The sequence below is a fragment of the Monodon monoceros genome, unplaced genomic scaffold (genome assembly GCF_005190385.1).
Source record: "Monodon monoceros isolate NGI ecotype Baffin Bay Population unplaced genomic scaffold, NGI_Narwhal_1 Super_Scaffold_2, whole genome shotgun sequence".
In the NCBI taxonomy this organism is placed as follows: domain Eukaryota; kingdom Metazoa; phylum Chordata; class Mammalia; order Artiodactyla; family Monodontidae; genus Monodon; species Monodon monoceros.
This window is the reverse complement of record NW_021703776.1, coordinates 15,058,860-15,081,414: the sequence shown is the minus strand read 5'-3', so window position 1 is coordinate 15,081,414 and position 22,555 is coordinate 15,058,860. Positions and strand designations below refer to the sequence as shown.

General features: G+C 39.6%; 1 protein-coding gene across 1 annotated transcript in view; it reads right to left on the bottom strand.

Moving 5' to 3' along the window:
* Window positions 1–721: 721 nt before the first annotated feature.
* Window positions 722–22,555, bottom strand: part of NRCAM (neuronal cell adhesion molecule) — a 322,524-nt gene continuing 300,690 nt past the window's right edge. Inside the window, exons 26-28 of the mRNA XM_029234463.1 lie at window positions 14,769–14,900; window positions 13,504–13,582; window positions 722–3,080 (exon numbers count right to left, since the gene is read on the bottom strand). Of these exons, the coding sequence (XP_029090296.1) occupies window positions 2,843–3,080; window positions 13,504–13,582; window positions 14,769–14,900 (449 nt within the window). The 3' untranslated portion in view covers window positions 722–2,842. The remainder of the gene's footprint in view (window positions 3,081–13,503; window positions 13,583–14,768; window positions 14,901–22,555) is intronic.

The window sequence follows — 22,555 nt, the reverse complement described above, 5'->3', positions numbered from 1 at the left end:
AAGCAGCACCTGACTTCTCAGACTCTTTCTCTAAAGGCTGGTAATATCTACTTCGCCTTTGCATTACAATGTTTGATATGCCCTTCTTTTATTAGCTCTCTTTTATATTGCGTCCAGTTTTGCATTTAATTTCCTCTGCCTTTTAAAAGCAAAAAGCAAAATTTGCGCTATTTTAAAACATTAGGAGGGACTTCCCTGGCTGTCCAGTGGTTAGGACTCTGCACTTCCACTGCCAGGGGCCCGGGTTCGATCCCTGGTTGGGGAACTAAGATCCCGATCCCTGGTCAAGGAACTAAGATTCCGCAAGCCCCGCAGCATGGCCAATAGAAAAATAAAATAAAACATTAGGAAATCTAGGTTTAAAGAAGTTAAAAATCACAAAGAGATCACGACTGTTTAATAGTCACTTTTTTTTTTTCTTTGCGGTACGCAGGCCTCTCACTGTTGTGGCCTCTCCTGTTGCGGAGCACAGGCTCATGGCTCACGGGCCCAGCCGCTCCGCGGCATGTGGGATCCTCCCAGACCGGGGCACGAACCCGCCTCCCCTGCATCGGCAGGCGGACTCTCAACCACTGCACCACCAGGGAAGCCCTAATAGTCACTCTTTTGACGGAAATCCAGTCACATCTGCCTATACCGTTACATATACCATTACTTGGACATTCACACTCCACTAGGAACATGATATATTACAAAAGAGAGAGGGACTTTTAAAACCACATTTAATTTTTAATACAAACTCTGTTGCACAAGTACAGAAATGACCCCTTCATGCACAAATTTAGCATCTACCATTATGGAAGAGGAAACACTGTACTTTTCTTGTCCCCGCACACACTGGCAAATTTTAAGTAACTTATCTTTGTGCCCTCGGATGCCAAGGCAGCCTGTTTTGTCTTTCTGGATTTCCACTAGAAAGGTTGATCTGTGAAAAGTGCATATCGGAGATATGAAACTAGGTAGGGCCATCTTTACCTGGGATTACTTCAAACTGTGCTTAGGCAAAGCTCTGAAGATTTCTTCTAGAAACCTGCTGTCAATGTGGAAAATAGTTCACTCTTTCAGTTTCACAGCAAAAAGGGAAAATAAAAACCCAAAAGGCATTTAATTAAATGCTTTCCAATCCCATGCACTGTATTAATTAGCTAACATCTTATACAGTACAACATAAACATCGCTGGCCTGTTTATTTGTACGTAACACCTATAAGCATATAGCATCTACACTTTAAGTGTATTTACAGATTCAACAAAATATCTACATATAAAAAGCTTTACTTAAAATTAAACTTGATGCAAGTTATGAGAAACCAATTTATTGGCAAATGAAACTGAGCATTCCTTCAACCATAGGTTGTTATAGATTTTCATATTTGGAAGGAAACCGTTTGATAGATATTATTTATGAATATGATAGAATATATATGCTTCTTTTTGAAACTGGAGATGTAATCCCTTTGACTGTTGGCCTTGTTAGCACTTGTCAGACTTCTTAGATTCTGCAAGGCATCCATGCAATTTGTATACACGTTGTTTAACGCTGCAGAGTTTCAAAAGTTGCCACATACATGGAGACTTAGAGGAAAATATATTCCTGTTGGTGTGCTGTTGTATCCTGTTAGTTTTGGAATAACTTGTTTTTTAAAAAATTTTCTACCTACCAAGTTGACATCTTTCTTACTGAACGTGACTTGTATTAATAGGACCCATAGAAGACCACAAAATCATTACTTGCTCCAGTTGGTGATAAAGCTTTTCTTTTTATACCTATGGGGGAAATCATGCCCCTTAAAATAAACTATATGGGGGAAATCATGCCCCTTAAAATAAAAACTATCTTCCTAATTTTATTTTCACAGTTCCTTTTTCTTTTTTCAGCGTTGCAGTTTTCACGAACTATGCTTTTTCAAAGTTACTTTTAGACAATGATAGTAATCTAGGACTCCGAGTCGACTGTACCGAATGATACAGAAGGCGGTACGTTGTGGAACGCTTATCGTCTGAAGGCACTGCATGTGTCTTGCCCTGTGCTTTCTGGAATAACTTTTGACACTGAATTGGAGTGATCTGTTTGGTATTCTCTCGGTCTGCCACAAATGCCAAGACGCATTGCAATACGCATTGTTTATGCCTAAAAAGCACTGAAAGGAGAGAGGACGTAAAAGGTAGAACACTGTGCCACTGTAATACCTGGACGATTAAGAAGTCTGTGGAGTAACAGGATCAAAGAGCAGGTAAGAGAGTCTCATAAGCATGAGCAAATGCACCTGTCATAATTAACGCATTTAGCAAGTAGAGACTGTACACACTGTGCCTAACAGTGTCCCCAAAAGACTAATGACAGCTAGACACAGAGTCACCAGTTTCACGACAATGTCCACAAAGACACTGAAGTTCTAGAGAATACTACAGTAACACTCTTGACAATGAAAACGGAATTCATATTTAGGGGTTCAGCGGAGGAGAGTATAAACAAAGTACCAACCCATGTTTGAATAACATACACAGGTATATTCTTTAAAGGTGTAGCATTTTTCATGCATCCTAGTGAACTGTATCCCGAAGAGGGAAGAACATGATCTGTTGATGACACTGTTATTTTTTATCAGTTCTCAGGAAATCAAGATAACCTATGTTGAATGCAAAAGTATGCACTTTGCACTGCAGTTCACATTAAGATATCATTTGACTGAGTTAGGTTCTTGCTTTGATGGCTCTCATCATGTGAACACACAGCAGAACACAGACTTTCTGCCTCAATGTTCAGAGTATGAGAAGGCGGACCGACAAATACTTAAGATAAACATTTGAGAAAAGTGGGATATTGGCAAAGAGCTCACAGATTAAACAAAGGAATTCATGGCGTTGACGGGAGACGGTGCCTCTGAGCTTTCGTTTCCTTCGGCTGGTTCCTTCTCTTTCTTACCACTGTACTGTCCAATAAAGGAGCCGTCCTCATTGAACTGGCCATTCACCCCCTCTCCATAGTCAACTAGGCTGTCATCGCTATCTTCCTTTTTCACAGTCCTGTCTGAAGGTGTTCGACTGCCTTTTTTTAAAGGCTTGTGGTCTTCTGCATCACTGGAAAAAAGAGAAAACATTTTCGTCAAGACTGGCATTTAGGGAAAAGGCTTGGTTCCCAAAGATCATGCGTGCAAATGATGAGAAAGCATTTGGAGCCCTGAGCTCCTCTAGCCCAATCTAATCGTCAGGTGGCCTCCAAAGACCGGGACACGGTTGGAATGAAAGGCAAGTGCACAAATGGTTTAATCATGAAGTCTCCGGTAGGTGGATGGCTTTGTAGGGTGCATGTCAATATCAATGACAGATTTCTGGCTACTGATTCGGAAGCAATTCAGAAATCATCACAAGCATTACAAAAGGAAGAATTGAGAAAAGCTGAAAATCATCACTACTTTCATAGAATTAGAAAGGGGTAAAAGCTTATGACAAGTTGAGAAGTTAGTACGTTAAACTGCATAATATCTCTGATTCCTTGGGTATGAATGGAGAATGATTTTGGTTAAGTGTGAAGTATGGATTTTTGTTTTTCTGAGCAAGAAGCAAAATCCTGCATCTCAAATCTTTTTGTTACTGAGTGCAGGCCAGACTTGTAAACTTGAACCTTACCTTTCAAGAGACCTACACATTCCATTAAAAGGATGCAGAAGAAACAAATGAAAATAGCCTAAGAAGGAAAGCAAAATCCTCATACTGACCGTATACAGTATTTTTTTTTTCTGTAAGAATTTTAGTTAATGGGTAAAGATTTATTAATTTGGAAAGAGACATGCTTTAACTTCAGAGCACTACATCTGTACTGTTAATGGCAAGTCAATATATTATGAAGTGTGTGCGTGCAAATGCAAAAGCCAAGATTTCCTGCCCTCACTTTTACCTTACTACTCCCTTCTCCGCAGTGTGGAATCTGAGGAGTGTAATTTTATAAAAATGTGTAGGACTCTCTCTCTATATTTGCTTATGTCTCTTTTGAACCCCTAAGCACAATATCTGGAAGTAGCAGAGTAATCACTATGTTTAAGGACATTCACTCACATGGTCAAGTAACTAGGTATGCATACTTAGTCCCTAACAAGTAACGTTTGGTTTAAAAAAAAAAAGAAAAAAAGGCGATGACATCTTTTGTATTCTTTCACAGAACAAAAATCCAAGGCAAAAATGGGAAACATAAACAACATTAGTAAAAAATAAAAAGATTTCATGTAAAAGACAGGTCCCATGAGCTGCAGTATCTCACCTAGGGATTTGTGTTAGGATTTAACTGCTCCCTCTTCTTTGAAGAGTAACTTTTTTTTTTTAGCCAAGATACAAATATTTCATGATGCACAAACATTCTGGCTCTTTGGCCAATAATTTCTACTAGGGTCTCCAGTTTTTCACCAAGGAGAAAATTTCAAGACTGAAAATAATACTGGCTTCACATGACATTGGCATACGCTCTTGAAAATTACCTGTTTTAGCAATACACAAGTGCTTGTCACAAATTAAATAAATGATATTATCGTTTTAATAAACAGCTGGGGACGTATCACAGAGTCTTGGGATGGCCTGTGTTTGGGGCACTGTAGGGAACATAGCACCCAGTCTCCAACCCACTGTAAGAATAACTTGCACATTTTTGGAATTCAATCATTAGCTTCTAGGCTGTGCTCGAATACTTCCTGTGAAATACTGCCCATGACTTGGTGAGACACTTAATTCTACTGAGGAGTTCAATAGTGAGCAGAATTTTGTCACCTGGATTCCAACTATTAGTATTATTCTGCTTTGTAGAACTAGTGTCCCAAGGTGTACACTCCAGGAAATTCTAGTCTATGGCATTTCTTTGATTCATCCATCCATCCATCCATCCATCCATCCATCATACATCTAATAAATGTTTACTGAGTGCCTACTCTAAGACATAATGTTCTAGTCGTTCGGGATAGAGCAGGAAACAAAATAGACTAAAGCCCTGACTTCGTTGAGCTTACTTCTAGTAGGGGAAAATACAGACAATCAACATATTTAAAAAATTAGTTATAGAGTGTGTCAGAAGGTGATTAGTGCTATGGAAAATATAGGCCTGAGTAAAGAGGATGGAAGGTGTCAGGGGAGGGGATGGAAGACTGACATTCAAATAGGATGTCCAAAAAAGGCCCTGTTAAGAAGTGACATCTGATCAAAGACTTAAAAGGGTTGAGTTAGCCAGGTGGATAGCTGGAGGGATAGCCATTATGACAGGAGTAACAGCAGTGCAAATACCCTGAGGTGGGGCAAGCCTGTTCTAGAAATGGCAAAGGAGCTCAGAGGGAGGTGGGGAGAAGAGCAGGGGAGAGGGAGGGAGAGAGAGAGATTAAAGTAAAAGAGGTAATGGAGCTAGATCAGAGCCTTGTAGGACATTGGAAGGATTCTGTCTTTAACTCTGGATGAGATGGGAAGTCACTGGAGAGTTTTCAATGGATGACTGACATGATCTGATTTACATTTTAAAAGGATTATTGTTGGGGGGGAGGGGCGCAGTGGTTAAGAATCCGCCTGCCAATGCAGGGGACACGGGTTTGAGCCCTGGTCTGGAGATCCCACATGCCACGGAGCAACTAAGCCCATGCGCCACAACTACTGAGCCTGCGCTCTAGAGCCTGCGAGCCACAACTACTGAAACCCACATGCCTAGAGCCCGTGCTCCACAACAAGAGAAGCCACCACAACGAGAAGCCCATGAACCACAACGAAGAGTAGCCCCCGCTTACCGCAACTAGAGAGAGCCCGTGCACAGCAACGAAGACATAACGCAGCCAAAAACAAATAAATAAAATAAATAAATTTATAGGGAAAAAAAAGGATTACTGTCATCAGTGTTACGAATAGCCTACCCTAGAGGGAGGAGTTGGCAAACTACAGCAAAATTGGGCCGTGCCCATTTATTATGTATTGTCTCTGGCTGCTTCTGCACTGCAGCAGAATTGTAGAGTTGCAGCAGAAACTGTGTGGCCTGTAAAGTCGAAAATACTTATTATCGGGCCTTTTACAGAAAAAGTTTGCCAACCCCTGCTCTAGGGGGTTGGGGGAATTACAGCAATAATCCAGGAGTGAGAGGGCTATGACTTGGGCCAGAGTGGAACACTGGGAGTGGTACAAAGTGGTCATTATAGACATATTTTGAAGGTGGCACCAACAGGATTTTCTGATGGTGGTTTGAGTAGCAGGAAGGATGGAATTACGCTTACTCAGGAGCGCAGCGTGTTTTGGCTGGAAGATCAGTGGTTCAGCTTTGGACATGTTCAAGTTTGACACATCAGAGGAACCACTCCTTTAATCATTTTGTGAGTCTAGTATAACACTAATATCTAAAACCAACAAGAACACTCTGAGAAAGTAAAATTACATGCCCATCTCATTTATGAACACAAATGATGAAAAAATCCCAAAGAAATCATGAGCAAATAGAATTTAGCAATCTGCTAAAAAGATAATATATCGTGACCAGGTTGGGTTGCATTCCAGGAATGCAGGCTTGTTTTAGCATTTAAACACCAATCTATATAATTCACCATTTTAGCAGAAGAAAAGAAAAATATTTTATGATCATCTCAGTAGATTTAGAAAAAAGGTATATGGTAAAATCCAACACACATTCACAAAAAAACTTTCATACACTGGGAAGAGAAGTATCTTCATTAATCTGATTAAGTGTGTCTATAAGAAACTTTGAGTTAATGTCATCCTTGATGGTGAATGTTGAAAGTTTTCTGTTTGACATCAGAAATAATAATTAGGACTTCTAACCAAAACTGCATTGGAGGGACTTCCCTGGTGGTGCAGTGGTTAAGAATCTGCCTGCCAATGCAGGGGACACGGGTTCAAGCCCTGGTCCAGGAAGATCCCACGTGCCATGGAGCAACTAAGCCCGTGTGCCACAACTACTGAGCCTGTGCTCTAGAGCCCACAAGCCACAACTACTGAGCCCGTGTGCTGCAACTACTGAAGCCCACATGCCTAAAGTCTGTGCCCCACAATAAGAGAAGCCACCGCAATGAGAAGCCCGCGCACTGCAACGAAGAGTAGCCCCCGCTCGCTGAAACTAGAGCAAGCCTGCGTGCAGCAACGAAGACCCAATGCAGCCACCCAAAAACAAACAAACAAACTGCACTGGAAGTACTAAGCAATATGATAAGGAAAAGAAATAGAAGACGTGTATTAAGAAGAAAAGAACTGTCATTATTCATAAACGATATGATTATATATGTAAAAAATCCAAAAGAACCTACAGGCAAACATCAGAATAAAAAGAGAGTTTAGTAATATTGCTTAATACCATATTAGCATAAAAGTAAATTTTATTTAAGTACTTGCAAACAATTGGAACATGAAATTTTAAAAATAATTCCATTTTGGCTACCGTAAAAATATGAAGTAGATAAGAACAAATTGAACAAAAATATGTGTAAGACCCCCATGAAAATGAAACTCGTGTTCAGAGCTATTAAATAAGAGGTAAATAAAATGGAGGGATATACCATAACTGTGGACAGGAAGACCCATGGTAAATATGTTAACTTTCTTTATATTGCTCTTTAGATTCAATTTATTTCCAATAAAAACACAGTAGGTTTTTATGTGGATCTTGGCAAGCTGATTCTAAGATGTATATGTACGTGAAAAGGGCCAAGAATATCTAAAAACGTCTGTAGGAAGAATCACAAAGTTGGAGGACTTGACCTACCAGCTATCAAGACTCACTCAAAGCTACTGTATTAAGACAGTGTAGTTTGGGGGCAGAGGTAGACAAATTGATCAGTGGAATAGAATACAAGGAGATCTTTTTTTGGCTTTATTCCTACATCAAATTTTCATGTCATCATAACTGGAATCATTTTTAAAATCCTATTTTCCAATCGTTTGCTGGTACAAAGAAATATAATTGACTTTTATGTTAATTTTGTGTCAGGCAACATTACTAAACTCTCTTATGAATTCTAATATTTTCCTGCAGATCCATTTGGGTTTTTATACACACAATCACACCAGTCATGAATAATGGCCAGGGAAGGGGCTCCCTGGAAACATCCTTTCCAGCTTAATGGCCATAGTGGATGAGAATCTACAGCAACATGGGCTGTGCTTGAAAGAAGAGAAGTAAAGAAAAGGGATGCTCTACCCACAAACAGAGTCTTTCCAGAAAAAGCTGTTCAAAGGCATCTCAAGATCTTTTTAAGACTTTTTAGAAAGTGGTGTGATGTAATGTCCTACTTCAGGAATTACAATCTGGTTAAATGAGAAAAATGTATATGAGGCACCAGCACAGTGCCTGGCACGTGATTTGTACCTAACAAATCACCACCTGCCATCACACCTCTTCTCTCCACTCCAGACCCCACCTCAGAGAGATATTTTTTCTAAGAAATCGCTGTATAACACACACACTTAGAACTTTCCAGATGTGATGAGCAGTGACAAGTCTCTGCTGAAGCTCTGGGTGAGTGCTTGCCTCTTTTCAACTCAAAGGTGAATTTTCAAATGAAAGAGAATTTTCAAATGAAAGAGTAAGTCAACTACTTTTGACATTGTGCCAAGGGAAGTTGCTTGGTCAAGTTTAAGTGTGAAAGGATAGTTTCCCAAATGAGAGGAATTTAGAAGTTACAGAAGATGATTGAATAGTCACATCCCTATTTAGCTACACAGTATTCAAAGCTTAAAAAAAATTAATCTACATTTTTCTAAGAATTTTTTAAGGACAGGAGGTGTCAGATGTTCTTAGCCTAGAATGTCAAAGATTGAACAAATTTCAAAATAAGTAATAAAAGAGTCATAAAATAGTATATACAGCCATAAAATATATTTTTTTTTGATACTTACATCCACGATTATCTTTATTCATTGCTATAAGTTGTGCCATGAAAGGAATGTTCAAAACTCAGCTCCTGCATTACTGCCTCTGGGAAGATTTCTTGTACCACCTCCTTCAAGGCCATGCGCTTGGCTTTGGCTTCCTGCCCCTGTCCCCTTGGTGCCTCAGCAGTATCCCTTCCCTTTCACAGCACTCTTCACACTACGCTCAGATTGTTCTTTCACCTCCCTGCATCCCTCACTAGACTATAAACTAGTGAGATAACATTCTATTGGTTTTAATATCCCCATAGCCTAGCATACAGTAGGCACTCAATAAATACTGGTTGAATGAATTCATTGTAAAATAACAATAAAAGAGACTGTGGGCATTTTGGAAATTCTTCAAAATTCTAACTTTAACATGTTTTTCATTTCTTCTTCATCAATTTTTTTTTTTTTTTTTGTGGTACGCAGGCCTCTCACTGGTGTGGCCCCTCCGGTTGCGGAGCACAGGCTCCGCACGCACAGGTTCAGTGGCCACGGCTCATGGGCCCAGCCGCTCCGCGGCACGTGGGATCCTCCCGGACCGGGGCACGAACCCGTGTCCCCTGCATCGGCAGGTGGACTCTCAACCACTGCACCACTAGGGAAGACCTTCATCAATTTTATGATGTGAGACAAAGCATCAGAACATACTCCTTCCTTTCCCTTACCCTAAAGAATGAATTTTAGGGAGTTCACTTTTTCTCAACAGCACTTTGTTCAGAATTGTGCACACAGAAGGTATCCATTGAATGTCTGCTGAGTAAAATGTGGCAACGATGGATACATCTGTGATCATTGGGTCTGATTTTCCTGTAGTCACCATCTTACCATGGCCAAACCATACTGCAGGTTTTTTTTTTGACACTGACGACCCAAACACTCCCTGTAAAAGTCTGTCATTATTTATACTGCTCACATATCAGTTTATGTCTGTGAGCAGAATAAACCTGAAGTATCTAACAAATGCAACACATCTTCACATCATCCAGGCCTTACGAGCACGGGTTAACATGCTTGCAGCAGGGTCAAGTTCATGTGACAAGCTTCCCATGCCAAGAGCCTCCATTTATGGTATGAATTCAAGTACCATGGTCATATGGCTTATGACCTATGTTCATTCTGGTTTTTAAAGGAATGGATCTGAAGAATAAAAAAATACTTACACGGTTGGTTGCATCGTTTCTCTGATTTTTCTATATGCTAGTAAGGGTGCAGATCCTACTCTCTGTATAATTAAAGAAACAAACAAAGAAAGCTGCAGGCTTCCACCAGAGGGTGACTGCTTGGGGGTGGGTGTTGGAGTGAGGGTACAAGATTAGAGCACATGAACAAAACATCAAATTTGGCCACTGAAGTTCCATCCCTCTTTGCACTATGAAATACCTGCTGGCTCAGAGCCAACCATGTAGAAATGGTTTCATCTTCAAGCCTGAGAACGAGCAAATCATCAACAGAATTCATTTACATTTAGGCAATAGCCCTGATTTTGTGTGACTGTGTGTGATCAGCATATTAATTTATTTTCAGAATGAAAAAGAATAAGAATCAATAAATAATACAGAACTCAAAATTTCTAGAAGGTACAAAGCAGAGAAGGGACTCGTGATTGAGGGAGAAGAGTGACATTTCAATGTATTATTAAAAAAATTCTGTAATAAACAGTTGGAACCATTTTCATTCATTATGACATCTATGAAACGAAAGGTCTTTTCGTTTTTTCAGTAGAAAAGAAACCAAAGGGAAAAAATTCTGAGGTCATGTCAGGAAGTCACAGGACGAAGCCACCTCTGTAGCAAAGGGTGGCTGGGTGTTTTCAGAAGTGATTTCACTTGTGACACTGTCCTTATGAATTTTCAGCTTCAGTGAAAAAAAGTCACTGAGTTGTGTTTCAGGTTTAAGACACCCGTCAGAACCTTATTTCCTTTGGCAACTCCCAGATCAATGGGATAACATGGTTTTTTTTTTCTTCACACACGAACCAATGTGTGTGTCCTCAGTAAGCCCAAGGAAAAATCTTTCTCTTATGAGAAACTCAAGGCACAAGCTAAAGACAGCCATATGAAAATGCTTCACAAACATCTCACATGTGAATTAACACCAAATAAATATGACCAAATAAATGTAAACACAGTAATAATGAGGCCAGTAACAAAATATTTGCCGTGTACTGCTCTGAAACCCCGAATCACATTAAAACTCGTTAGCAGGGGTTTCCCTGGTGGCGCAGTGGTTGGGAGTCCGCCTGCCGATGTAGGGGACGCGGGTTTGTGCCCCGGTCCGGGAAGATCCCACATGCCGCGGAGCGGCTGGGCCCGTGAGCCGTGGCCGCTGAGCCTGCGCGTCCGGAGCCTGTGCTCCGCAACGGGAGAGGCCACGGCGGTGAGAGGCCCGCGTATCGCCAAAAAAAAAAAAAAACTCGTTAGCAGACAGTTTGCAAAGGAGCACAGAAATCATAGAGCTAGAACTCTTCGGAGATCATCTCGTACTTCGACAACTCTATCGTTTTATAGATGAAAAAAATGAGACAGATCAAACGCCATATCTAAAGAAATCAAGGGTAGTGGCTGAGTTGACAGTAAAACTAAGTCTCTTGATTCCAGATGAGTTCACATTCAACTTCAATTTCAATCACGTTTTAATGGAGGAGGCAGCAGAGGGACTCCGAGAAAGTCATATCGCATCAGATCACGGTTTCACACCACTCTAAGAGCAAGCTGACATTTGAGACGCATGGAATAAGCAGTACATTGCCAGATTCACTCGGGCATGATAATGCAGAACAGAAACCCATCACCATGTTTCTGTATGGAGTGCAATGGTTTGTTTTCAGTTCATGCTAATATGTGATATTTTCAGGTTATATTAAAGATCCAGCTTTAGCACTACAAATGAGGGAGCGGTGTGCATATCCTGGGTAGAATTCTAGTCACAGGAACACTAAAAATAACACGTTATTTAGTAATTATGAGCTCCCCTGCTTTACAGGAGAACTGTGTAGAAGAATGAATGAAATCAGCAAAGGTTTCAACTCACCCAACCTAAGGCCTGGCAACCCTAGGCTGTGGCCATCTGCAGGCTGCTTTAATGCGCTATACAACCTTGTGGGTGGACAGGTGGGGATGCTGATGAGGTTTTCATACCCTTTCAGTCTCAGAGTCAACATCTGACATCAAGACAACCCTCACTAGATGTTTTTCTGTATCCTAAGATACAGAATTCTGAAGAGTTTTAAAAATCACAGTCATCTCCTCTGAAAAGGGGATCAGAATGAAAGCTGAGGTGCCAAGATATATAGGAAAAACACTTGTATCTGCGTGGAGACTGGCATGAATCTAATTTTGTAAAAAAATACACAGCTTTTCTCAATCAGTTCTCATATTTCTTATCCTTGGCATTATTTTGCCCCTTGTGATATTGACATGGAAACACCAAAAATGAGCTCTAGAGACAGGTGAAAATTAAGACACATATGTTATTTGTAAATGTCATGTGGCAATCACAATAGTGACATATTTTATTTCACCTAAAAGCCTTTTCTTCCAGCAAAAAATTTTTATCATCTTTTCAAAGTACCAGCAGCTAACATTATTAATAAACTCTTGCATCTGTCATCAATTTCATTCATTTCTGCTCTTGTTTTGATTATGCATTTCTTTGGATATAATGAATATCATTAGGGTTTATTTTACAAGTTGATCACTGAATAATGGATATGAACAAAAGCCTCAGTACCGGCTCAGCGCATATTTAAAAGATTATCCTTTATATAAACAAGAGGCTTATAGAAAGAAAGAACACTGTGCAAAGGCATTGATTAATAGATGTATTCTTTTGGAACACCAAAATCCCAATCTTTTAAATGAATAAATATATCTTTTGTTTTTGTTTTTGAACATATCTAAAGTAACCACTTATCTCTCTTTAAAAAGACCTATACCCCCTAGGCAAGAATATCTTTGTTTAAACAGTTTCTTTCTTCCTTTTTTTTTAAAAAAAAGTATTTAGCACACAGGTTACATTAAATTTGTCCTTAAAGACAGAGCCAAGCCAGGAATGTTTTAGCAAAATCCTGTGAGTTAATACCCTGCCTCCAGGGCTGTGATATTTCTTAATAATTAACGGCTTCTAAAACAACCTGGTCATCATTTCATGATTAATAGGAGGGGGTACAGGTACCTGTTTTGGAAAAAAGGCTTCAAATCCAAGATGAAAAAGTGACATAAATTTTACAAAAGCACTGCTTAGAGAATGACAAGGATAGTTTGTTTGCTTTACAATGCAGGTTTGTAGGGTCTTTATTGTTGTTTGAACTCTTATTATCACACACCAGCTTTTCTATGTTGATCAGTTACAGCAAGGGTCTCTGGAAAATAGGACAGAGTGGAAGATATTCCATCTCCAAACCTACCACTAAGATGGAAATTTATTTTTTAATGAAAGTGAGATTATTTTAACTGTGCGGGGTGTGTAAACATTTAGACATGCAAGTGTTTCTAAACTAATTTTTGAGATAAATAGGAAATCCCAGGCAGAGTGCATTCCTGGCTGAATCCCATTCTAAGGAGACTGAGTGTGGTGTCTGTTCAAGGCAGGGAGGATGAAGGGTGGCTGAGAAGCAGGGGCTCACCTGTATTCTCCAAAAGTGCCGTCATCTTCCTTCATAGGTTGGATTTCAGGATCCGCATGGGCATCTTCCTTTTCTTTAACTAAAAAAAAATTCCAAAATGACATTATTATCTATTGATCCTGTCTTTCCTTATTCAACGTTTTTAGGAGTGCACTCTATGAGATATACAGCAGTGGGAAATAATTCTATACACCATAAAGTTATACAACCAGATGTATCATGTGGCTATTTATTTATTTACTTGCCATGTGGCTTGCAGATCTTAGTTCCCTGACCAGGGATTGAACCCGGGCCACGGCAGTGAAAGCCCGGAATCCTAACCACTATGCAACCAGGGAACCCCCTATGCATATATTTTGATGTTCTAGTCTCTTGGAGGTAAATTTGTAGAATGAACAACTAATTGACATACAAAGTTGACTTCACATAAAAAGCATTTTGGGGGCTTCCCTGGTGGCGCAGTGGTTGAGAGTCCGCCTGCCGATGCAGGGGACATGGGTTCGTGCCCCGGTCCGGGAAGATCCCATATGCCGCGGAGCGGCTGGGCCCGTGAGCCATGGCTGCTGAGCCTGCGCGTCCGGAGCCTGTGCTCCGCAACGGGAGAGGCCACAACAGTGAGAGGCCCGCGTACCGCAGAAAAAAAAAAAAAAAAGCATTTTGGCACAAGTCTCTTACTCACCTGCTAAAGGAATAAGTCTGAAGCTTCTAAGATTTCCCTTTATTTTACCAATCTATCTATTAACTATATTCATGGTTACAAATCGTTTTTGTAAATCTAATTTTTTGTAGATTTTTTTCTCTGCCACTGGAGGGGAAATGGCCAGGTAAAGAAAATAGAAATTCACTGGATCCACTAAATTGAACAAAACATTAACCATATAGGGAAAGCAACAGTACACATCATGATATCAAGATCCAGTTCATGCATCACTTCCCCTGGAAAACTTGAGGTACCTTCTCCCTCTGCCTGTTGGTTTTAGGTGCTATTTCAGCACCTATGACTCATGTAAAGCCTAAGGAAGCAGAGTCACTAAGAACGTCAGAGGACTGATTCATCTGCTCCCCCAAGTGTCTTCTGATCCTTGGCAAGGTTGAGTCTTCCATTACATACAACGGGATCAAAAACTGTTTGAACAGAAAGTCCAAATGTATGGCTCTTGGGAGGATACACTTATTGCAATCTCTGTGATTACCCTCATGATTTCTTTTTAGTTTAATGGATCATCATGCAGCATTATACGGCAATTTCAGTCTTTCTTTCTTACCTGGATATTTACCACCTTTGTTTCTTCTGATGAAGCAAACAATCAGCAAAATTAAGATCAGGAGAGCGACAGCACACATTAGACCAATGAACCAGCCCTGAGTCGCTATATCCACCTGCCGGCTTGCCATCGCTGGAAAACAAATCAATGGCGTCAGTGTGAATGGGTTAAGGGAGCGGTGACAACTGTTGTAGTCACTTGTAGTAAAAAAAACCTGCCATAGTACATAAGCTTTTCTATATTTTACATGTGGCCCCGCCTTGGAATCTGTCAGTTATCAATCAGGAGTTACATAAATACTTAACTCTGAAAAATCTTCAATAATTAAAACAATTCAAATAGAGAAATCCGACTGCTAACACCATTCAAAGATAACAAACCCTGCTGAGCACTGTCTATGCATAGTTATTTTCACTATATATTTTCAACAGAAACACAGTCCCAAACCAATTAAAATTTTTATTGTTTTTGGGATAAATTGTACATTAAGTACAATGATAAGAATAGAAAACCATTTTAAACAGAACAGAATGTATACATCTAATTGAGTATTTTTCTTTCAAAGGAACCACTCTGGGAGGCTAAAATATCATTGCAATGATGTTGCAACTTTTCCAAATGTGTTGGAAACCTTCTGTTTAAAAAGGAAACTTTCCACACATGAAACCTGTCCACATAAGATAACCAACCTTATTATTTTCTATAACGTCTCGACTTGCACCCAAAATATTACTTAGATTTGTTTTTCATGTCATTTGTTATTCATCTCATTTATAAGAGTTGGTTCTGAAAGATCTGGGGAAATTTCTGAAAAATCCTATTTACCCTCAAAGGATCAGTAAGCAATATTCAGTATCGTTCAGAATCCAATCAAAAGACTCTGAGATGTATCTTGATCAGTGGTATCATTATCGGAATAAGTGGCCAGTTTAGAAAGAAAATACTCATTCACATGTATACGTGTACTTTAAGTCTTCCTCTATTCTGTTTTGAGTCAAATAATGTGAAGCCCCTTATTCAACCAATCATAGTATGCAAATCTCCTAAGAAAAACACAGAATAATTAGCATTACCAGCATTATTCAAAAGTGTCAATCAAATGGGACAAAGTGCAGCATCAATGGCTATTCAGACAAGCCCATGAGAATTTGTTGAAAACACTGGTATGAATCTTTTTTAAAAAGGTCTTGATTTTTTTCTCTTTTGACCATAATCAAGGTAAAAGGTTTTCTTTTTTTTTAATTCAGAAGAATGCCTGTATCATTCTTTTTTGATTCAATTTCTTCTGAATCCATTTAACATGGTTGGGTTAGATGTATGTGATTGCTGGATGCAGAAGGAAGCATGGCGACACCTATCCCAGGTTCTGCTCTATGCTGCAAAAATAGCGCCTCGTTGCCTTTTTTCTCCACCCAAAGGATCAGGAGAAAAATGAAATGCTTAAAATCAAGTGCGAAGAGAAATGTGAAAAATATGTGGATGTGTGTTGAAGAAATAAAATGAGAAGTGGAAATACATTCTCTGGAATATAAACCAAATTGCCAGTAGCCTTTCCCCAATAGCCCCTTGTGTCTCATTGGTTATCAGGGTTTTGAGTTGTATCATCATTAGATACAACTGAAACATGAGGATGGGCAGGGCTCCCCTACCATACACGTACCATAACCATCATCGGGATGAAGATGAAAACAATGATAATGAGAGCTAGCATGTTGAAACTTATTCTATACTAGGCACTGTGATGAGGGTAAAATCTCATTCAGTCTTCACAAAAATCCTGTGAGGTAGGCATGAGGAATAAACCCATGCTCAGAATGGGTAAACACCTTGCCTGAGAGTTGGAGCTTCACCTAAGACTGCGGACTCCAAAGAACATGGTACCAGCCATTATGCGCTACTGCTATAATGCACTGATGTCCAGGCATCAGCTCTGCAGAAGTCTTTACAGAGAATAAAATGTTGTAGGGACTTTCTACCTTTGAAATATTTTAAAAGTCCATCAGTACATACTCTTTGGGAACACAGTTCTGTCAATTCACACATGGTCTCTGATATGTACATTTTCTTTGAAACTGAACCAAAAATCAACTGGTGTAAGTCTATGGAGCATTTGATTGAAGTTACAGAGTCCTTGTTTTTAATATGCTTAATGATTTACAGCCCTTTAATAAATAGTATCTACATTTACATTTTTCATCTAATTGAATGCAACTGATAAGGGCAAATGGCAATAAGATCCTCAAGTATTAGCATAGACACTGTCTTTACAGACATGGTAACTGTCAAAATTGAACTGCCGGCTGGCAGTCTGCAGCTATGCAACTATGCACAAAGTAGAAATGTTTCTTGACAGCTGATAAAGGAACGTCCAAGTTGACTTTGAATTTTTGCCCCATGTCTAAAGAAAAAAGTTTCAAATACGTCACTATCCCATTTATTTAAGATTGGGCAGACACAGTATGTTAAGAGGTGCACGTATATGCATGCTCACACACGTATACACACACACACACACAAACGCACCAGAAGTTGATATAAAACAAAAATTATGTAAGTGAAAATAGCTTCTATTGATTTCCCATCCATATAAAAAGGGATCTGAAGCCCAGAATGACTGTAAGAGGCTCCAAGTGTTCCCAGGACATTCCAAAATCATCTTAACTAGAGATACATATACAAACCCAAGTCATGGCCACCACTGTGCATCTCACACACACACACATACATAATGAAGCCTGTGAGGCTTTCTCTTCTTGAATCTGAGTTTCAATGGGTGGGTAATATAGTAGGATTGGGTAGGAAAGTGACAGAGGATTATCCCTTTATTTAAAACTTTTACAGGGCTTCCCTGGTGGCTCAGTGGTTGGGGGTCCACCTGCTGATGCAGGGGACACGGGTTCGTGCCCCGGTCCGGGAAGATCCCACATGCCGCAGAGCGGCTGGGCCCGTGAGCCATGGCCGCTGAGCCTGCGCGTCCAGAGCCTGTGCTCCGCAACGGGAGAGGCCACAGCAGTAAGAGGCCCGTGTACCGCAAAAAAAAAAAAAATCTTTTACAGTAAAATTATATTCATGTATTACTTGAATAAGCCACAGAGCAACACATTAAACAAATAGACAAATATAAAGAATCTGAAAACAGAAAAGAAGCCAGGGGCATGAAATTGATTTTGTTTCCTAGAAGTTAGTCTTAACAACAATCTCCTCCATCACATTGCTCGTTGTCTCATGTTTAACCTGTGCTGTGTGGGAGTAGGTCTCTGAGGAAAACGTCCTTGAGTACTTAGAATAACAGAACACAGAAGACAACAGACTCTGCCCTGTTGGGAGACTGGGATAAATTGGGAGACTGGGATTGACATACACCCACTACTATATTTAAAATAGATAACCAACAAGGGCCTACTGTATATCACAGGGAACTCCGCTCAATATTCCGGGATAACGTAAATGGGAAAAGAATCTAAAAAAGAATGAATATATGTATAATTGAATCACTTTGCTGTACACCTGAAACTAACACAACATTGTTAAACAACTATACTCCAATATAAAATAAAAACTAAAAAAAAATTTAAAAACATGGAAGAAAAAGAGTGAGATAAATGGTTATTTTGAAGAACCCATTATGTATAAAAGTGTCCTGTTAAAGTAGTTAGAAATGTTTAGAAAGGGAAAACAATGACCTTGGCCAAAGTTTGGAGGCAGTTGACCAAAAAAACACAATCCACTAAAAAAAACACCCCAACTGTTGGGCCCAGTGAAAGCAAATCTGCTCTAAATCTTTTGTGAAAGGAGAGAAGAGACACAATGATTGAGGGAAGGAGGGGAGAAAGCAAGAAGAGGAGGTGGGGTCTTAACAAAAGTGTGGGTGAGAAGCATGACACCAGGACACCGCCTCTAGTCTTCTTTGTTTTCCAGTGTGTGCCATAGGAAAAGAAATTAAGAAATAGACCTTAAAAATCCAGACTGTCAAAGGCAGAGACGGTGTCATGCTAAGAAGATTCATAAAATAAGCACAGATGAAAGTCCAGTCTAGGTTCCTGAAATACACAGAACTCAGAGAGAGAAGGAGCTCATTCACGCAAAGAGTTAAAAAATCAGCCAGGATGGTATGTTTCCACGCCAAGTACTGGCATTCACACCTCAAAACCCAGCTGGAGGAGCGAAAAGCGAGAGCAGCGGAAGACAGTACTGTCGCCCTGGAGTTCATCCTTACAGGACAGACATGGAAACCGGAAGCACAAGGAAGTTGGATTAACAGTACTTGCTCCTGGAGGTAATATGTTAACTAAAGTCACTAGGGTTTAACGGATATTTATTCTCTCAAGTCAAAGGTGACAAGAAGTGGTTGTGGCCTTGTCCTATTTCTCCTTCGCTGGCACACAAGAATGGCCCACCCATGATGGTTGTTCATCTTGAACTTACTTGCCAGCTGCAGCTGTTACTTTAGGTATAGTAACACCGAAGACAAAATGTTTTTCTAAAGGGTTTGCCCTCTGTGCTAGAAGAGGACCAAAAAAATATGCCACAACTTGATTTTGTGGGTGGAATCCAATTCTAGCTAGATCTGCAAGGTGGGGAGTACACTGGGGCCATGAAGGGTGCTGGAAAGATAACCCAAGTGCTGAACAGAATGGTCATTTTTGAGACAACCTGTTCCCCTTGGGATGTGGGCCTCTGTGGCCCTGAACAGGGGGTGTAGTGAGAGCCTCTCCTCAGTGTCGAAAGGCTGAGCTCTCTGCGTTCTAGCTGGGTGACAGGGTAGGCCCTCTACTTCTCATTACTGGTCGTTGACGTGAGGTGTGAGTGGGTAACAACACTGTCTCCTTCAAAGGATTGTTGTAAGGACCAAATGAGAAAAGCCAAGAAAACCATTCACCTAGTACAGATTAGCTCTGAATAAATGCTAGGGCTGTTATTATTAGCATTCTAGCTGTAAATATGGGCAGAATATCTACTTGAGTTTTTAGTATTTTGAAATTAAAATCTCTCGATACTAACAAACACCTCATCACACTAGCTGTGAATGGATATTCCTCTTTTAAGTTTAAAACAGCATTTTCCTAGAACTCTGTACGCAAGTGGATATGAAAATCAAAAAAAAAAAGGAAAAAAATTTTTTTCCTTAAGCATCATGATTTTAGCACATGAATATTTTTATAAGGTATTTTAATATTACCTTTATTTAATAAGTTATTGACTATTACCTTTGGTTTCTTTCTGTTTTAAAAAACCACTCATGTTTGTATCTTTCCTAAATTAGAAGAAATGATATTAAAAATCATAATGCTTGGGTAAGGAAAGACACAAAAAAATACATTTTTGCCTAAAGGCTCTACAGGAAATTCAACATGCCCCCAAGAATGCATGAAGTGACTGAAGATAACACGGTTTTATGAATCACAAAATGGACTCACACCACACAACCCTTCTTAAAATTGAAGCAAGTGTGGATTGTTTTCCATCTTATGAGTAAATAGGAATATTCTTGCATCTTACAAAAACATTTTTCTTTATTTTAGAAACTTTTTTCTTTATTTTAGAGACTGTAATGTCCTTGTGTGCTGTGATAATGTTCACACAAGTAAAATATATACAGGCAGTCAAATATGGTACGATAATGAAATACATGCATTGAACAATTTCTTGCTCTATACCAGTTTAACGTTCTTTGCATCAGTTGTCTAACCCAAACTGCAGGGTTCTGCTGGATTACAGTCCATTCTGGCATAAAAAATTGTGACTTTATCAATGAGTTCTTTCAGCTCTAAAGCGTTTCAAAAATTCCGTCCTAACTCCGAGGGAAAGTTTAGATATGTAAATGATGTGAAAAATTGAATCACCCAAATCATGTAGGTTAAGAACCGTATTTCCCTCTGCTTTTGTAATGGTTTTGGCAATCGTGTGATTAGAAGATGACGTGCTCAATTCTGGAATTCATTTGATATAAAGAGCCAAAGACAATTAAGAACCCAACTCCCCACCCAACTGGGCCGCACAGTTGACATCCCTACCCAAAACACAGCTCCACCAGCACTCCCGCCTCCAGCTGGAGCGGTGGGTGGCTTCACCTCTGACTGGGAGCCAGAACGGGCGTGGTGTGTGCCTCACCTGGGCCTGTCTCAAACATACCCTCTGAACCCACAAAGCCAGAGTCCCCGTCAGCACCAACTTGAATTTGGTATGCTGTTCCTGGCATTAGACCCTATAACCCAAAGAAGCTCCGAGAACCATTTACAGTTTCTTTCCTCCATTCTTCTTTGCCTATGGAAATTTTGCAAAAACAACACATTTGAATATTTTAAGGGAACAGAAGTGACTTAATGCTTCCAGAAAGGAAAATACACTTTAAAAGCTAAAGACAAAATCTAGGGTGCTTCAGTTTATCATTTGCGATGATTATAAGTTGAGTCATGTCAAATAAATCAGTGAAAATGAAGGACTACATGAAAACGTCCTCAAAGAAAAATCGACTGGATATCAGATTGCATTTTAATTGCATATATTCCCATTGGGTTAAATGTTTTTGATACAAAGGAAGCTTCTTGATCTCAACCTTGCCTTGTGAACTTACTGAGTTTCTCTAATGATATTTCTAAAAAGAACTGTTATACATTAAATAGCTGGATCGAGCTACGGAAAGGATTGTTTTTTAAGGTTCACAAGATGAATCTTTCAGTAAACTTAAATACCTTAAAATTTATCCAAGTTATAGATTCAAACTTTCCCAAGTATTGGTTTTTCTAAACCCATAGTTTTTGTTATTTTTAATATTTATTTGCATGATAAAGGCCTAAACAGAAAGTTGGACTAGATTCAACATTTTGTCACAAACATTCACTGGCCACCCAGCTCATTACGTGCAGAGCACACTTCATTAAGGAGGGGGCACTGGGTTCTCATAAACTGCTGAAAACTAAAGCTGCGCCATCTCCTAGTAGATGTGGTGAGGATGTAGTAGAGCACCTGACTTGGGAATCCATTAAACACTGGAATATAATTATTCATTATTACTCTTGTTTACGAGTCGTGGGTAAAGAACAGTTTTAGGTACCACAACCTGAAAATAACATATGCAATGGAACTTACTATGTCCCTTGTATTTAATAACATGAACCAAAGAGATTTCTAGTTACGTATAAAATATATAGGTTGATGGTTCGCTCTGATTTTTTCAGATACATCTGATCCATTTATTTAGGTCAAGTTATTTTCCAAGATGATCCACAGTACATCCTGAAAATGTTCTCAATCTCCTCAAATGCAGCCCCCAAATTAAAAACCGGGTAACAAAGTCATTTCTTACTGCCAGCTACACCATATTCAACAGAAACGTTCACATGCTCTGGTCCCTCATATTCCCAACTGATATTGGCTGAGGTCTCAGCAGTGGCAGTAGTAAGTCTGCTGATCCTGGGGTTTACTCCTTGAAATAAATATACAATAGAAAAATAAAACAGACAGACAGACAATCAAACTGCAAAACCGTACACACACAACATGTAAAATAAGTACTCTGAAACTGTCCCAGTGAAATGAAATTAGAACTGACTGTTGAAATTCAGGGTTCCCTCTTACTTCACTTTCAGTACAGAAAGGGTTTTCATTTCTTAAACCACAGCATTAGGAAATAAATTAGTAGTCAGAAATAATGAGTTCTGTTGAATTAAAACGTATGAGTTCTGTGATGTGGGTCCTGAACAGTGTAAACTGTCGTCCATGAGAGACAGTCACAGGGAACATCAGAGTCCCCATTTGCTGACGGACAGCGCGAAGGGAGCTGCCAA